The sequence below is a fragment of the Syngnathoides biaculeatus genome, chromosome 12 (genome assembly GCF_019802595.1).
Source record: "Syngnathoides biaculeatus isolate LvHL_M chromosome 12, ASM1980259v1, whole genome shotgun sequence".
Taxonomy (NCBI): Eukaryota; Metazoa; Chordata; class Actinopteri; order Syngnathiformes; family Syngnathidae; genus Syngnathoides; species Syngnathoides biaculeatus.
The window spans coordinates 28,986,180-29,004,558 of record NC_084651.1 but is presented as its reverse complement, the minus strand read 5'-3'; the positions used below and the strand labels follow the sequence as shown (position 1 = coordinate 29,004,558).

Genomic DNA, 18,379 nt, shown 5'->3' with positions numbered 1-18,379 from the left:
TCTCAATTTACCAGTCTATCTACTTCCTACCCTCACCTAAGGGCACGAGCTGTGGGTTGTGACCAAAAGAACAAGATCCCAGATACAAGCGACCGAAATGAGTTTCCTCCGCATTGTGTCTGGGCTCTCCCATAAAGATAGGGTGAGAAGCTCGGTCATCAGGGAGGGGCTCATTGTCGAGCCCCTGCGCCTCCGCATTGAGAGGAGCCAGATGACGTGGCTGGGGCATATGATTTGGATGCCTCCCGGACGCCTCCCTGCTGAGATGTTCCGGGCATGTCCCACCAGAAAGAGACCCCGGGGATGACCCAGGACACCCTGGAAAGACTCTTGGCTGGCTTCGGAACCCCTCGGGATCACTCCAGAAGAGCTGGAAGAAGTGGCTGGGGAAAGGGAAGTCTTGGTATCCCTGCTGAAGCTATTCCCCTCATGACTCCACCTGTAAAAGCGATGGAAAATAGATGGATGGATATCGTAATGGTGCCAGATTCGGGAAGAATGATATTAAGGTTCAGGTTCCAGGGCAACCCGCTGTGTTTTTCTACTCTAGTTCGGGATAACCCTTATCGAGAGGAGCCCTGTCGAAGCATCAGCCTAATTTCTGTCAGACTGAGAATGTGAATGTTCCTTGTGGCCATAGACCATTAATACTTAAAGCCCGGGTGTCATCCCTATAAACATTCTAAAATAGATATTGTAATGAAAAATGCATATAACTTTATTCACTTCAATGTATATAGTGGAAAAAAAAAGTGAGCGGAGAGCGCGTCATCCATGCACAAAGTTGCGCAATTGAGTGTCCCTCGACATCCAAGCGGTCGCCATATTAGTCGCATCATCTGTCCTTGACGCCATCGTCACTTCTGCCGTTGAAAACCCCCAGTGCCTGCTACTACGGAAGCTGAACAACAGAGATATTCCCATTTTTCCGACGCCCCTTCTGACACCGAAGTTCTTTTCAAAAAGGACAACACCACACAACCGAGTGATGTTACCGGGGCAATACTACACTATTGTTTCGAGCCCTCAGGGCAACATCACACTATTGTTTCAAGCCATATTCAGGTGATATCCGATCACGGCCAAACCACATCCTGTCCGATCCACTCCCTTCGCAGCCGGCCAGTGTGGCTTATGACAGAGCGGAGCGGTGCTGCTTTAGTCAGTCGAACCGTGGCAATTTATGCGTGCACGCGACTGAGTAACGCATTCTCGGCTGGGTTCTTCAGAGCCGCCCCCGTCGCAAAGCCCGACTCGTAGCCTTCGCAGAAGGTGTGACCGCCGATCGCAACACATCAGCCGGTGTGGCAGAGTTTTGGCACCCATGGTGGCAGATAAGGAGGAGGTGGAGCCTAGCTATGTTGCTTTTAGGGGTATGTTCAAAGTCGCCGCAGTACTCGATGAACACTATCGAGACATTGTTGGCTGGGCAACGTGCACATCGACACATTTCATATGCGGATCTTTTCTTGCGTTATGAGAGACCGATTATGTGGTCCGCCCCACACTATTATTTTTTTTAGTAGCTGTATGCATCAACACATTTCATACGCGGATCTTTTGCTACGTCATGAGAGAGACCGCTTAAGTGGTCCGCCCCAAACATTATTTTTTTTTTTTTTTTTTTTTTGGGCGCTGTATACACACCTACCTGTTATTTTGAACCCACGAAGCTCTCGTCCTCTGCACACGTGCAATCCATTTTTCACAACGAACAGGGTCTCTTTCAAACTTATGAAGGGTAATTCCATTCTCCCAAGTGTTCAAGCAATGTCCAGCAATGCAATGAGCCGGGATTTTGGCTAACACGAAGGAACAATGAGCTACCTTCCCAGAGGTAAAACTAATGGAAACAAACAAGTGCACTAGGGGGCGCCTCTGTCCTGTACATCACTTCCTGCTTCTTCTTGAAAACAAATCCCTCGAGAGGATTTTCATGACGGGAGTTACAAAAAGCTGATTACGTCAAAACCAAGTTTTGTGGTGAAAAAGCACATTGGACCATATTGGCTGTGGGCTTTTCATTAATAATACACCAAAAATCATCCGTTTGACGACACTTGAGCTTTAAGATCTGATGACTTCATGTGGTTAGAAAAAATCTAGTCCAATAAATAGAATTAATTAAAATCACAAGTTATTTTAGTTACTCTACAGTGGTGTTTTTGCTCCCAAAAGATCACTGGCAATCATCGTCAAGCTTTTTCCACAAATACCAATCCAGTTTAGAGGAGCTTTTTGCATTTTGAAAACCTCAAAATAAATGTAGTTTTAATGCTGTTTTGTTTCCCCTGTGTTGTGTGACTGTGGACATTTAGGTTGCACAAGGCCAAGAGATCTGTGTGATTGAAGCTATGAAAATGCAGAACAGTATGACCGCTGTAAAACAAGCAAAGGTCAGTTTCACGAGTTACACATCAATGTATGTTGGGAGTATTTTAAATCAACAGTTTTTTGTTTTTTTTTTGGATTGCATTTACATTTATTTTGTCTTTTCAGGTAAAGCGGGTCCATTGTAAGCCTGGTGAGACAGTTGGTGAAGGAGATTTGCTTGTGGAGCTTGAATAAATCAGAACATAGTATTATCAAAGAACAACGTATTATCCCTCTCAATAATGGATGATCAATACTGGAAAAAAATAACTGTACCTACAGTATGATCAATGGACCACAGTGTCCCCCGCAGAGATTGATGTCCTCAGTGCCTGATCATTGAGCTTTATCAACAATATAACTGGAGTGTGAAAATTCTTGTTCTCATGGATTTCTTGTTGGGTTTTCAAGCTATGAAAAGTTTTTCTGTTTTTGTTATATACCTAGAATAAAATGTACTCACTAGTTTAAGATGTTTTCATGAAATTAAAGCCTGATGGAGTAATTTCCTGCGGTATCAATTAATCAAGAAACACTACATGGAGTTAGACATCGAGCATGACACTGTAGCCCCAGTAGCAAATGAGCAGTTTGCATCCTTCCAAAAGTGATCGGTCAATATGTCGCAGGACAGTTAATCCATGAAAAAAAGAAGAAATAAAGGGCTGTTTTTTGGAGAACAACAACATTCAATCTTGCAGTAGCTGGTGATAAAAGTACTTGCAGAGAAAGTCTGCGTTAACAGTGCTGTTAAAAAGTATTTACACCTTTCCTCATGTAAGATTTTTTTTTGGGGGGGGGGGCATCCATCCATTTTCTGAACTTTTTATCCTCACTATACTAACCTGTTTTTTTTTTAGGTGAAACAAATTTGAATATCACACAGCACAACAGGTAAATATATAAGCTGTTTAGAAATTATGATTTCATTTGAAAAAAAAAATTCTGGGAACATTTCATTGTGTTTATTTGCTGAACCTAAGAAATGGTTCTGCCACTCATGGCAGCAATAACTCAAATCAAGCATTTGTGAGAATTGGACTTTTACACTGATGTGGAGGATTTGGCCAACGCTTCTTTGGAGTATTGCTTTACAGTGGGTCCACAAACTATTCAGACATCTGAGTTGACTGAGTTTTTCACATCGCTCTGGAGGAATTTTGTCCACTCCTTTGCAGAATGGTTTTAACTCAGCCATATTTAACCCAAACCACTGAACGGATTGTCAGCACCATCCTTTCCACCCTTGAAGACCTCCATGCCACTCGAACTAGGTCCAGAGCAGGCAGGATACTTTCGGACCATCAGCATCCTGGCCACTAGCTCTTCCAGCTCCTTCTGTTGGTTAAGCGCTACAGATCAAAACTAGCAGGCATTCAAACAGTTTTCCCTCTTGCAATTAAGTCATTAAATTCTGAATCAGCAAACCTACTATTTTCTGCCTTGTGCCGTTCTTGGGACACACCCCCATATTCTGCTGGTCCAGTCAGTACTAGTATTAGTACTATAGTCTGTAGACTATTGCACGATTCGTCACCTTAAGCTTTCCTCTGACAAGAGCTTTCTGAAAGATTGCATTTTGACACAGAACACATAGCAGCTACCACCTGCAACAATGCTGGTATATCAATAAAATCAGGTCAAGTATACAGTATGTGAGGGTGCACGGGCGCCCCATCCCTTTTCAGATTGTCTTTGCAGACACTCCATTTGACTGGATCCAATTGCGTCTCCTGAGGACTGGTCTGCCAATAGACACACAAATCACTTGGGTATTGCACCTTATTAACTAATAATTTTCAGGAAACAAGTATAATCAGCACTCCCAAGGGCACCTGACAGACCCCTAAATGCAGAGGTGGATAAGAATGTGCTAAATTTAACCATTCACACATTTTTTAGAAATCTTCCATCCATCCATTTTCTTAGCTGCTTATCCTCACAAGGGTCGAGGAAGCCTATCCCAGCTATAAACGGGTAGGAGGCCAGGTACACCCTAAACTGGTTGCTAGCCAATCACAGGCCACATAGAGACAGACAACAGTTGCACTCACAATCACACCTAGGAGCAATGTAGTGTCCAATGAATTATTTTTGATTATGTGCTTTTGTGCAGTGAGCTGACAGTGTTGTATGAGTCTCCTGATCTGAAAAAGCAAAACATCTCGAAATTTACTCATTTCATGCACTCAGCTGTGTGATGCCATGCCACGACTCTGCAAACTTTGTGAACTGTTCCTCACTCTGCCAGCCACCAGTGCGTCAGTGGAAAGAAAAATCTCTGGACAAAAATGGATAAAAAGCTATCAACACAAAACCATGAAACAGCAGAGATTGTGTGGCCTTGCCATGTCTATTGACTAGAGGATGCTTCAGAAGATCATATCAGATAAAAGCCTCAATGACAAAGTCATTGTTGAGTTTACCAAGAAGGCCCGTAGAATGGAATTCATAAGGCAGGACATTGATTTATTATTGAGTGTTTGACCCGTAACTGCGCTTATCAAATATAACACTGTATGCATTAGCATTAGCAAATTTGTAGGCATGTGATTGTCATTTCACTGACCACAAAGCTGGTTACATGACAGTGTGTGTGTGCGCATCAACATGCTGAATATTTCTGCTCTAAATTTAGATCTACACCGTTAATTCCAACAAATTATTGTAAGTATGGGGTGAGTGTGAGAGTCTATCAAAATCAAGTTTATATGGTAGTTAAAAAAAAAAAGGACCGTGTGTTTTTTAATAGTTAAACACCCCCAAATTTTTCACTTCAGCATGACCACTGTAAAGGGTCACTGCTCATCACTGGGCTTAACATATGTGGCTTGGAATATCAAAAGAACTGAGGACAATGGTGAACAGGTCGTGTCAAAAGCAGTTAGGTTTAATCACCTCATTACACCCATCAAGCAAATGGTGTGGCTACAAGAACGACTGGCCTAATCAAATAATGGTTTGGTAAAAATGCTAGGAATGGTGTACAAATTGCTTGAAATGGCTGCTGACTTGAATGGGAGAAGCAGGACAGGGAGACACTTTCCAAGAAGCTGAATTAACACCCCTCAGTGTCACTAGAGGGAGAGCAAAAGCAAAGATAGCAGCACAACAGCAGCAGACCCACGCAGCAATGCAGTAACAGGAGAGGTTGCCCAACTTACAGGCGTGGCTGAAAATCCGATGTAGCAGTTGTGAGGAGAGTGTATTTACAGAGAATGACAAAAACTGTAGTTTTTGGAGGTATTTTGTCATATATTTGCATTTTTTTTTTTTGTGTGTGTGGTTGGTCCATGGCCTGTTGTAAAGCTATTGGACTACAACATTTAGTCCCTCCAGGGTCCCAATTCTAATATATTTTTAAGCACTCTGGGATGTTCAAAAAGGAAAATTTTTGTGCAGTTTTCTGCACAACCAACGTGGAATAACCTTTTATTTTTAATGAAAGACATGGACAAAATGCCTTTTTTGTATGATTCATCAAAAAAGAAACATTTGACTGAATAGTCCATCTATCGATGCATTTTCTGAGCTGCTTATTCTCACAAGGGTTGCAGAAGTGCTGGAGCCAAACAGCAATTGTCATCGGACCTATGGTAGGGAAAGCCCAAGAAGACAAGAGCTGCCCGGTAACAAGGTTTTTATATGTATGGGTCCATGGTAAAAGTGGCTGCCCCGCCCCAGCAATCTGGTCCTGGGCTGGGATGGGATTTTTCCGCTCCTTAATCTGGTGTAATTCGTCTCCACACCAACGCCTGGGAAAGGAGGATACCACCAGCCGATTCTCTGTGTACAAAGATCAAGGACAGCCACCACACTCCACAACACATCCTTGTCTGATTAGCAAATGGACAACATTTTATCTGTTGATTAAATGTATAAGGTCATATTTAAGCAAATAATGAAAGTACAATAGTTAAATTGTAGTAGTAAAATAGTAGTACTGAGCATCCCAGACATAAAGAGTTGTGATTGGTGCAGATTGTAATGGACATATTAGTGAAGGAAAGAGGGGCGATCAAGAAGTGATGGGTATCCATCACTGTGCTCAATAGATGGAAAGAATACTTTGAGAAGTTGATGGATGAAAGAAAATGAGAGAGAAGGAAGAGTAGAAGAGGCAATTATGAAGGACCAAGCACACTACTGTCACCAGTCAATACATTTCCATCTCTATCCTTAATCTCCCTTACCTGCTGCACATCCTTCTCATCTCTATCCCTCTGTCTGGCCAACCTGTAGAGATCCTTTTCTCCTTCTTTTGTTTCCAACCTGGTGTACATTTAGCATTCGCCACCTCTACCTTTGCCCTATGTCGAATCTCAAGGTTTTCCTTTCGCCTCTCCTCAGTCCTCAGTGTCCCAATTCTTCTTTACTAATCTCTTTCCTTGTATGACTTCCTGTATTTTGGGGTTCCACAACCAGGTCTCCGTCTCCCTTTTACTACCAGAAGACACACCACGTACTCTCCTGCCTGTCTCTCTGATCACCTTGGGTATAGTAGTCCAGTCTTCCAGGAGCTCCTCCTGTCCATCGAGAGCCTGTCTCACCACTTTCCGGAAGGCCACACAGCATTCTTCCTTTCTCAGCTTCCACCACCTGGTTGTCTGCTCTACCTTTGTCTTCTTAATTTTCCTACCCACCACCAGTGTCGTTGTACACACCACCATCCTGTGTTGTCGAGCTACACTCCCTCCTACCACTACTTTACAATCAGTAAACTCCTTCAGATTACATCATCTCCACAGAATATAATCCACCTGCGTGCTTCTACCTCCGCTCTTGTAGGTCACTTTATGTTTGTGCTTCTTTTGGAAAAAAAGTGTTCACTACTGCCATTTCCATCCTTTCTGCAAAGTTCACCACCATCTGTCCCTCAAAGTTCCTTTCCTGGATGCCGTACTTAACCATCACTTCTTCATCGCCCTCATTTCCTTCACCAAAATGTCCATTACAATCAGCACTAATCACAACTCTCTGTCTGTGATGCTCAGAACTACTTCATCTACTTCCTTCCAGAATTTCTCTTTCGACTCTTGGTCACATCCTACCTGTGGGGCATAGCCACTAATCATATTATACATAACACCCTCAATTTCAAATTTCAGCCTGAGGGTTTTGTCAGATTTGACTTCAGAAAGTGAGGAAAAAAAAAACCCTTTTGTGCAGTGTATGTAAACCACTGGTTTCAACTATAAAATGCTTAGTCATGTTGTCAAAGTAACACAAATATACTCTACAGGGAGGTACAGATGAAAAATGTAGCTAACATTTTGGTAACTATTTTAGATTGTAAATTACACGTGTTAAGTGTTATGTGGAGGATTGATTGCAAGAGACTGGATAATGACAGTTTTTCAATTTCCACTGCAATTTGTTGACAGACCTCAGGTTATTGTGATACAGAAAAGATTTAAAAAAAAACAGCACAGTTTACATTGCACAAAGGAGAAAAAGTAGAAAAAAGTATGGAAAAAAACACCTAAGCCCATGATTGAGAATGTGGTCTACATGTGGCACTCTTACAATATCTTTTCAGGAATATACATTTGTCCTCATCCTCTTCTGCTTCATCTTTTGTTTTGACTCCCAACTTCCTCGCCACCTTGCATACCTCGTTTTTCTCTTGCTTTTTGTGTGGTTGCTGAGCCTGTCCAGTTACTTGTCCTTTCATTGTCAGACACTAACATTGCGTTGTGCTCTAGCAACAGTGCTTACCAGTTAATGGTTCATGAATTGCACCTTCAGCTATTTTGGAAAACTGGTTGATCAAATGTGCCACACAGTTCTCCTTTGTTAGAGAAAGTCAAGAATGACCTGGGGGAAAAACATTGATGGAAAATGTATAGAAATACAGTAGGGCTTGACAAATTATCAGAATTTTTCAATCCATTTTGAACAAAGACTTTGGTGATGAACTAGTGTTTTATACTATACGATAAACCATTTTGATCAACAATAAACAATTGATCAAGTTGGAAACGGCAGACAATTATACATACTCATCTATATGATGTACATTTGCAACTCGTTTCAAGAAAAACTGCAAATTGACTGAAGATTGAAGAAGTTTGAAAATTAAAATTCTGACCTGAGCAATACATCAAAATGACTGAGAAAAACTGCAATTGTTTACTGTTCACAACTATTTAGGAAAATGAAAGAAAAAAGCATTTGTCAAATAATTTGGAACTCAGTTTATTTCTGTATATCACACAGCTGAAGAAATTAAGATTTATTGTGTACCATTTTCCAACAGATCAAAAGTCTCACGGGTTACAAAGTTATTCTGATCCAAGTAATACTGATAATATTGGGGCAGGAAAACTAAAAGCAATACTAAACAATCAATCATCCAATCACTCTGAATCTTCCATACAACTTATCCCGTTTAAGATGAAAAGAAAAGAACTGCAACGTGCTCCTCAAGAAGAACTAAAACTCTACACAGTACTATTCTTCCAAAACAGGTGGAGGAGATAGCTTAAGACTGAAACCCTCTTGTGCTGGATGACCTTGAAAAATAATCCCTGTTCTCTTATTGTGGTGGTGGTGAGAGAGCTCTGCCAGGATGGACAACTGGGAATGAGAAAGCATGAGAAAGAGATACTGAGTGAGAGAGGGCACAATTAATCCAGAACTCAGCAAAGCACCACTCTTCCACATGCTCCTGACCCAAGTAGACTATTTGCTGTCAATGATGTTTGCGCGGATAATTGGGAATCCATGTGCGAAAGTGCAGATGATGCACAAATTCGCCTCCTTTGGCCAAACACTCGAAGCTGGGATGAGCCGAACTCATCTGGGCAGTTATGTAGTCGGCGCCTCGCAAAGGAAAAGCTCTGCCCCTTGCCAAGTTTACAGAGCTGATGAAGCACATGCAGGTTCTCATGCAAAAAAATTTAAGCGAGGTACACTAGGTGAAGCAATGCTTTTCAACCAGTGGTATAGCAGAAGAATTTACTTACTCTCGATGGTCCTTTGTACAAACAATGCAGCTGATCCCAGGACTGTTCTTGTTGAATGTCCAGTCTTCCTTCCTGAAAAAAAAAATGTCAAAATAAGAACCAAATGTGAAAATTGGGAAAATGTTTAAACTGAGCAAAACTTCAGTAAAAACTAGAAATTCATGTTCACAAAAAAACAATATTTGACACTGCCAGTTGTTCATGATCCTATCTGGTCATTGAAGTGTATTTCACAAAGACTAGCCCACGCATTGACATGTCCTCTACCATGGTTCAGAGATGATTTTCTGTGTTTTGGGTCATCAGCAGATCCTTTCTTTCTCCATACTTTGGCCTTTTCATCATTTTAGTATCTCTTAATCTTGGTCTCATCAGTCCATAAAACCTCTGTGGCTCATCTCTTCACTTTTTCACATCACTCCTTTGCATAATAATGGCCTTGTTTATGGTGAAGAGTGATTTGCATCTTGTGGTATGCCCTGTACTGTGTATTTATTCACCTTCACCCCTGCACCGTGGAGGTTGGCAGTGATGTCACTGAATGTTGTCTTTGTCACGAGCATGGAACAAGGGGTAGCAGCCAAATGCACAACTCCGAGGCAGTGACATGATTTCGAGGGTGATTTTATTCCAGGCAGAGGTCATACAAAGGTAGCCAATCCAACAAAGGCAAAGGCACAAAAACACGTGGCAAAAGGCAAGGTCCAAAAACATGAAAACAAGATCGGATAACTACTAGGCAAAAACAAGGCTTAACTAGACTTGGCTGTAGTGGCACAGGAACGCTAACCGTGACAACGAGGCAAATACACAAGAAGCTTGTATACTGACGGAGACCAATGCTGTCTCATACAACAAACTGGCAACTAGTGATACAACACACAAGGCTTAAATATATGGCATAGAGATAATGAGCTGCTGCTGCAAGCAGCCGTGCACAGGGCAGTGGCCTGGCTACGCCCCTGCCAGTCTTTGAGGGTTTCTTAACAGCTCTCACAATGTTTCCATTATCAACTGCTGTTTTTACCCTTGGCCGACGTGTTCAATGTTTTTTGCTCAGTACATCAGTAGTTTCAATTTTTTTAGGACATTCCAAATTGTTGTCTCATTTGCAATAGCTCTGATTGATTTTCCTTCTTCTCTTTACTTTAAAAGGTTTGCTTTTCTAGACAGGTTGCTGGTGTTCATATGAGCTTAACAGCAAATGCAGTTTTTACAGTTAAAGACTTACCAAACACCAATTGTTTAAGTAATCAATCTAAAAGGAAACTAAAAACACCCATCTGTCACATGTAACGATACTTGCTTGAAAAGTGGGTGGGTTCAAACAGAAGGTGCTATGTCCTAAATTGTTGAATACATGTAAACGCCAAAATCTGGAAATCTGAACTTTTGGGCGCAAGTCGGATGAGATGACCAAAAAGTTGGTCATTGAACTGCGACATAGGGTGTCCTAGTGGCAAGTGAGCCCGTGGACACCCTTATGCATGGTATTCGTTATGGCGGGGGGAGGCTACACACTTGTCTACCAAGGTGAGCCCAAACCTATTGGTGCCAAGCTGGGGGAGCAAGAAGTACTCCCATACCTGCTTGGCGCCTTTCACTGTGGGCAACTCCAGAGTGGAAAAAGGTCCAACCCCTCTCAAAAGGATGAGTAGTAGAGCCCAAAGTGTGTGTGGAGGTGAGCCCGACTATATAGAGTCAGAACTTCTCAACCTCACACACCAGCTTGAGCTTTTTACCTGCCAGTGTGGTGACATTCCACATCCCTAGAGCCAGCCTTTGTAGCTAGGGATCAGATCGCCATGGTCCCTGCCTTCGGCCACTGTCCAGCTCACACTACACAAAACCCTGATGGCCCCTCCCACAGACGGCGAGCTCATGGGAAGGGAAACCCACGTTGCTCTTTTGGGCTGTGCATGGACGGTCATTTATGATGACATCCATTGATTTTTTTTAACCACTTATCCACACTCAGGTAGCGGGCGTCATGGAGCCCACCCCAGCTGACTTTGGGATAGACGCAGAATACACTCTGAAGTGGTCACCAACCAATTGCAGGGCACATACAAACAAATGCTGTATTTGGACTCACATTCATACCTATGGTGTTTTCAATTAACCTACTGTGCATGGTTTGAGGATGTGGGAGGAAACCGGAGTACAAGGACAAAAAAAAAGGGGAAAACATCCAAATTCCACAAAGGAGAGGCCGAATTAGAAACCAAGTCCTCATAACTGTGAGGCAGATGTGCTAACCAGTCGTCCGTCTTATGACAAAAAAAACACAAATTTAGAACAATTTAAGAACTCCATAGAATATATTGTATGCACAAAAAGTATGTATGTATGGATGTAGTATTGTATGCACTGTAACAACAGACGAAACAAATCCTCAGACAAGTTATGGCTGACTTAGCCACACTCATCCTGTGACCTCAACCCTCTGAGATCCACAAATGTGGAAAAGGCAGAGTAGTTCTTTCGCAAATCAAGACATGAAGTAAAATTTTGACAGCAAAATTTTCCCTTCTCTGTTTTTTTTTTTTTTTTTTAAACCCCGAACAAATGCTTGCTCCAAATACCAATTAGGGTTTCGGTTATCTGTATTAGCCTGAAACACATTTTATTTGTGTGTGGAATATTTTACATTCAGGATTCATCGTGCCCTGGTTAATTTCCCGTGACTTTGCATTATCCAGGTTTTGTCAGGAGTTAAGCAGTAAATTTGTTGGTACGCCTACTCAACCTGTGTGAGTTGGAGATATCCAGAACCGCCCAAGTTTTCAGCAAGGATGAACTAGAACTGTGGTAAAACCCTGCAAAAATCTTGATAAAATTTAATATCTTTTCTTCTTTTGCAGGAAATTAGGGGGACTTTGATCATATTTAAATCATACAGGATTACAACCTATTTGTGTTGTCAGATCCATCTTTTCAAGACTTGATAAATCCTTACCTTCTTCCAACGAGCTTCATCACAATGCATGGATAAAATTCGAGCCTGAAACAGGAAACGATGCTGAGAATAGTGTAATAGTAGTCAAACATTTCACCAGACATGCTGCACCTGCGAACATTTCTCTGGTTCTGCTGGCAGTGTTACTGGTGGCCAATTGAGCTGTAGGATATGGCCCTAAAATTGTATATTCATGAGGCTATATACAGTTAAATACATTTCTTTAGTCTGAGTAGCATTTCCTTAGAACTCCATGAGCAGGTCATACGTTTTGGGAACCTTCTGCCAGCTTCTGATAGTACTCGGCAGGAATCCTGGCCCATTGCTCCTGACAGAACTGGTATAACTGAGTCAGGTTTGTTGGTTGCCTTGTTCGTACATGCCTTTTCTGCCCACAGGTTTTTGATATGATTCAGATCAGGGCCCGGTTTAATTTTTAACATTAGGCATACATAAAGCTAAACCAGAAGTAATAAGCATATTCTTTGCCCAATTATGCTTTTTATCCAAAACCAAGATACGCGACACAGGGTTGATGCAAAGATGCTACACAGAATAAAATGAACATTACATGACAATAAAGGATTAAGAAAAAAACCAAAATGAAAATCAGACCACCTAACTTCCATTATACTTAAATTATTTGTAAAAATAATCATAATCATGCATTTCATATTTGAAGGACTCAAATCATCTTCTTTTCCTTTCGGCTTGTCCCGTTAGGGGTCGCCACACCGTGTCATCTTTTGCCATCTTAGCCTATCTCCTGCATCTTCCTCTCTAACCCCAACTGCCCTCATGTCTTCCCTCACAACATCCATAAACCTTCTCTTTGGTCTTCCTCTCGCCCTTTTGCCTGGCAGCTCCATCCTCAGCACCAATTATACTCACACTATCGCCTCTGAACATGTCCAAACCATCGAAGTCTGCTCTCTCGAACCTTAGGCCTAGGATCTCGGGCAGGGTGATATCGTCAAGAAAAAACAAAAAAGAAAAAACCCCCACACTATATTATTTCGTATTGTAGAATCACAATAGTTGTCAAGTTTTTTTTTTTTTTTTAAACTGACAATTTTATAACATCTGTACTGAAACCTAAACAAACTAGTAAGTGGTTCAACACTTTAACCTACGAAGTTCATTTAAAAAACATGAAAGCATCCATCCATCCATTTTCCAAGCTGCTTATCCTCACAAGGGTTGCAAGTGCTATCTCAGCTATCATCAGGCAGGAGAGAACTGGTTCCCAGCCAATCGCAAGGCACACTGGGACAAATATCCATTCACATGGAAATATATTAAAATATTTTTACTCTGCAGAACAACAAATGTAGCAGGCAGGGAAACATTGATAGTTTTTGTAACTTTATTTATTAATTTCACCAAAATCCTTGAATTCTGTTTGAGCTTGTGTGGCTCAGCTTGTAAAGCGTTGGCCTCACAGTTCTGAGGTCCCGGGTTCAATAACCTGTGTGGAGTTTGCATGTTCTCCCCGTGCCTGCGTGGGTTTTTCTCCGGGCACTCCAGCTTCCTCCCACATTCCAAAAACATGCAAAATTAATTGGACACTCTAAATTGCCCCTCGGTGTGATTGTGAGTGCGGCTGTTTGTCTCAATGTGCCCTGCGATTGGCTGCCAACAAGTTCAGGGGGTACCCCGCCTCCTGCCCGTTGACAGCTGGGATAGGCTCCAGCACACCCTGCGACCCTCGTGAGGATAAGCGGTGAAGAAAATGGATGGATGGATAGATGTTTGAGCTTATGTACAGCATTTCGTTACAACTGAAGTTGATGTTAAATGGCTCATAACTATAGTGGAGTTAACGTACTGTACGCACTTGTCACTCGCAATAACATTGCTGTATTACAATTTTGTATTGTGGGGGAATTTTTTTCCTTAAAATTTTGGACCGAGTGATGTAGCACAAATTTAGTGGCCAAATTTACAAACCTGTGCAAGGGATGTGCAGTGACTCTTTGGCATGGTGTACTGCGGACCTCTTTCTCTGTGAGTGGTAGAACACTTGTAGCAACTCCACTGCTGCTGCTGCTCTGAAGTACATGGCAACCCACAGTCCACAGTCTGCTGCAGGCATTGGACGTGGTATAGGTGGCCACAGCTAAGACAAACAAGAAGCATTACTACTGAGAATGCAATTGAATGTTGTTGACGAGTTGAATGGTGAGCAGGATAACAAAAAATCTTCTTGACGGCAGGAGCACAGTTGACACTATTGCTGTACATAATGACAAATTCTGAGGACTATGATAGATTGGAGAAAAATGGTTGGAGAAAAAAAAAAGAGATACATAAGTACTATACCCTTACAGCTGAAGCCAGACGTTTACATACACTGCAAAAACACAGTCTCACAGTCTGACATCAAACCAGACAAAACCTTTCTTAGTTAAGGTTAGTCAAGATCACCAAAATTATTTAAATTTGATAAACGATGAGAGAATTTCTTTGAGAATTGTATTTTATTTTATTTGGGTGAAAACGTTTACATACATTTCCTTTGGATTTCATGACTTGGGTCAAATGTTTTGGGTAATCAACAATCTTCTGACAGTACCTGGTACATTCCTCCTGACAGAACTGGTATAACTGAGTCAGATTTGTTGGTTGCATTGCCCTCACACATTTTTTCAGATCTGCCCACATATTTTCTATGAGATTCAGATAAGGCCTTTCTGATGGCCATTTCAAGACAATGGCTTTGTTATCCTCAAGCGACTTTTTAAGCATTTTGGCAGTATGCTTTGGGTCATTGTCCATTTGGAAGACCCTTTTGTGTCCAAGTTTTAGCTTCCTGGCTGTTGTCTTGAGATGTTGCCTGAATATCTCCATGTAACAGTCTTTCTTCATGATGGTGTCTGTTTTATGAAGAGCTCCAGTTCCTGCTGCAGTAAAACAGTCCCACAACATGATACTGCCAGCTACATGGTTCACAGTTAGTATGGTGTCCTCAGTTCTACAAGCTGCCCTCTTTTTCCTCAAGCTGCAATGGTCATTATGGCCAAGCAGCTCCACTTTAGTTTCATCAGACCACAGGATATGTCTTCAAAAGTTATTTTTCTTGGTGTCTTTTTGCAAACTGTAATCTGGCTTTTTTTCATGTTACTTTAGGAGTAATAGCTTCATTCTCGGTGAGTGCCTTTTCAGCTCATGCCAGTGCAGGACTCGTTTCACTGTGGATAATGACACTTTCTTACCAGCTTCACCCAACATCTTCACAATGTCTTTAGCTTTTGTTTTGAGATTCATTTGGACATTTCAGATCAAAACACCATCTCTGGGATACAGAACCCTTCCCGAGCCATGTGATGGCTAGACATTCCTATGACTTTTATACTTGCAGATGAACCTTCACCTTCAAATATCTGGAAATTGCACTCAAGGATGAGCCAGACTTGTGGAGCGCCACAATTGTCTCTCTGATTTCTTTTGATTTTCGAATGATTTCAAACAAGGAAGCAGAGTGTATGAAGTTTGGCTTTAAATACATCCCCAGGTGTGCCGTCTAACTTAAATGTTGTTAGTTAACCTATCAGGAGCTTCTCAGGCCATTACCTCCTCATCTGGGTTTACCCATGATCTCCAAAGACATTGTACATTTTGTGTACGTCAACCTTTGACCTCGAAGAAAACAATATAAAATTCTACAAGAAATTCTCTTTCATTCCTGTGGCATTTAAAATAAATAAATAAAATCATTTTGGTGATCCCGAGTGACCTGAAACAGGAGAGATTTGGTCTGATTCGACTTCAAACAGTGAGACAAAAACACAGCATACTGTGTTTTTTCATAGTGTAGGTAAACTTCTGGCTTCAACTGCAATTTTCATCCATTATTTTTTGACAATTTTCCATTGATCTGATATTATTTTGTTCTTTACTAATTACTTGATGAGATCAATATTTCCAAATGTAAATCTAAGTTCATTGAAATATATAAATAGTTTTGTCTGAGTTTGTCTATAATTTCCAGAGTGCAGATCGTGTTACCTAAATAGAACAATCTGCTCAGCTGAGTCCTGCCACCTCTTGTACTGTTGTAGGCAAATGTTGCAAGAGTCTTGCCTTGGATGGAGCCCCCTTCTCACAGCAGTCCGCAAATGAGACAGGGACCAGTGGAGGTCATGATTTAGTAGACTTGTAGTTGTTTCAAATAAAGTCTTGAACACAAGACACAAATTATAAAAATTCTTTATATTCTTTATATTTGATAACATCACGGTGTTAGTATACGGAATTGTTCTTCATTTATTTTCATCATAAACAGTCCATGAAAAAGTCAAACAATGAGATGTGTGCTAATTACACACTAATTTACCTGTTCATAGCGGAAAGTGTCGAGCATCCCAAGAATAAGGACTTGGATCTCTGCAAATTTTCCTGTCTCATAAATGGGGTTCTGTTGAACACAATGTTAGGGCAAATATTATAACTCAACTCTGACTGACTGTAAAACATAATTTATGGAGTGCCAGCCCACTCATCAAGTGTGAAATTAAACAACAATGTTCAATCTTTTGTGAACTGCTTGTTTCTGAAAGTTGTAAATTTTGTCCCAGATTTAAACAGCATTAGTGTCTGTGAATTTGTCAATCTGCCAGTGGTATACAGGCTTGTGTTTGGAAATGTCTGATACATGAGCCACATAAATGGATCCACAAATCCAATTGACATGTAATTTGGTGACTTAGTCTTCTTCTTCTTCTTTCCCTTTCGGCTTGTCCCGTTAGGGGTCGCCACAGCATGTCATCTTTTTCCATCTAAGCCTATCTCGTGCATCTTTCTCTCTAACACCCACTGTCTTCATGTCCTCCCACACATCATCCATCAACCTTTTCTTTGGTTTTCCTCTCACTCTTTTGCCTGGCAGCTCCATCCTCAGCACTCTTCTACCAATATACTCAGTCTTTTGCTTCTGGACATGTCCAAACCACCGAAGTCTGCTCTCTCTAACCTTGTCTCCAAAACATCCAACTTTGGCTGTCCCCCTAAAGAGCTAATTTCTAATCCTATCCAACCTGTTCACACCAAGCGAAAACATTTTATTAAATTGTATTAACCACTTCTTCTTTTCCTTTTGGCTTGTCCCGTTAGGGGTTGCCACAGTGTCATCTTTTTCCATCTAAGCCCATCTCGTGCACCATCTTTTCTAACAGCCACTGTCCTTATGTCCTCCTTCACAACATCCACAACCTTTTCTTTGGTCTTCCTCTTGCTCTTTTGCCTGGCAGCTCCATCCTCAGCACCCTTCTACCAATATACTCACTCTCTCACCTCTGAACATGTCCAAGCCATCTAAGTCTGCTCTCTCGAACCTTGTCTCCAAAACATCCAACTTTGGCTGTCCCTCTAATGAGCTCGTTTCTAATCCTATCCAACCTGTTCACTCCAAGCGAGAACCTCACTATCTTCATTTCTGCTACCTCCAGTTCTGCTTCCTGTTGACTAAGTGATGAAATGAAATATTTATGGGCTTGCTTCTGTATTCATACTTCCGATTAGTACTACTTTTCTGTTGAGCAATACAATGCAACACTGCTCGAGCACAAATCATCATCTGCCCTGAACCAATTCACAGATGGCTAGGAAATCTGTGAGTTCCCTGACGGTTGCCGACAAAAAACTAGTAAAGCAGACTGTGTTAAAAGTAGGGATGTTCCAATTAGCTCACCTGATCAAAAATTGGGGTCGATCAAGTAATTTTTAGATGATCGAGATAAGGGTGAGAAAGACTGGCTTCAATGATTTCTTGAAAATGTAAATGTTACACAAACAGTTTTGTATTATATTGAACAAGGTAACAAATTTGTTTTAGTAGAGTTACTAAGAGAGGCGAACGCAAAACACACACAATTGGTCCTCTGTAACGCGGCATGTTTTAGGTTGCACCTTTGTAAACTACTTTGGGGGAAGAAAATGGAAAAAAAATGTGAATATAAGGAGACAAAAATAAAAAATATTCTTACATGGAACTCAGATCAAACCTAAAGATGCTTCTAAATAAGTCTGAAAAGTCCGTCTGCTTAATGGCTTTGTCAAAGAATTGAGAGCGTAACAGGCG

The 18,379-nt window shown here is 41.3% G+C and overlaps 2 protein-coding genes across 12 annotated transcripts in view; one reads left to right on the top strand and one right to left on the bottom strand.

The window, feature by feature from the left end:
* pcca (propionyl-CoA carboxylase subunit alpha) overlaps nt 1–2,878 on the top strand; it is a 102,085-nt gene extending 99,207 nt beyond the window's left edge. For both annotated transcript variants that reach the window (XM_061836760.1, XM_061836759.1), the window contains 2 exons: nt 2,319–2,396; nt 2,500–2,878. In XM_061836760.1, coding sequence (XP_061692744.1) covers nt 2,319–2,396; nt 2,500–2,568 — 147 coding nt within the window. In that variant the 3' untranslated portion in view covers nt 2,569–2,878. The remainder of the gene's footprint in view (nt 1–2,318; nt 2,397–2,499) is intronic.
* A 2,364-nt stretch (nt 2,879–5,242) lies between these two features.
* The window catches only part of vps8 (VPS8 subunit of CORVET complex), a 235,964-nt gene continuing 222,827 nt past the window's right edge, over nt 5,243–18,379 (bottom strand). For 8 of the 10 annotated variants that reach the window (XM_061837411.1, XM_061837410.1, XM_061837408.1 and 5 more), the window contains 6 exons: nt 16,637–16,717; nt 16,309–16,478; nt 14,251–14,419; nt 12,301–12,345; nt 9,342–9,413; nt 5,243–8,952 (listed from right to left, as the gene is read on the bottom strand). In XM_061837411.1, coding sequence (XP_061693395.1) covers nt 8,827–8,952; nt 9,342–9,413; nt 12,301–12,345; nt 14,251–14,419; nt 16,309–16,478; nt 16,637–16,717 — 663 coding nt within the window. In that variant the 3' untranslated portion in view covers nt 5,243–8,826. Of the gene's footprint in view, nt 8,953–9,341; nt 9,414–12,300; nt 12,346–14,250; nt 14,420–16,308; nt 16,479–16,636; nt 16,718–18,379 lie in introns of those variants that run through there. The other 2 variants (XM_061837409.1, XR_009797468.1) reach the window with 2 other exon arrangements.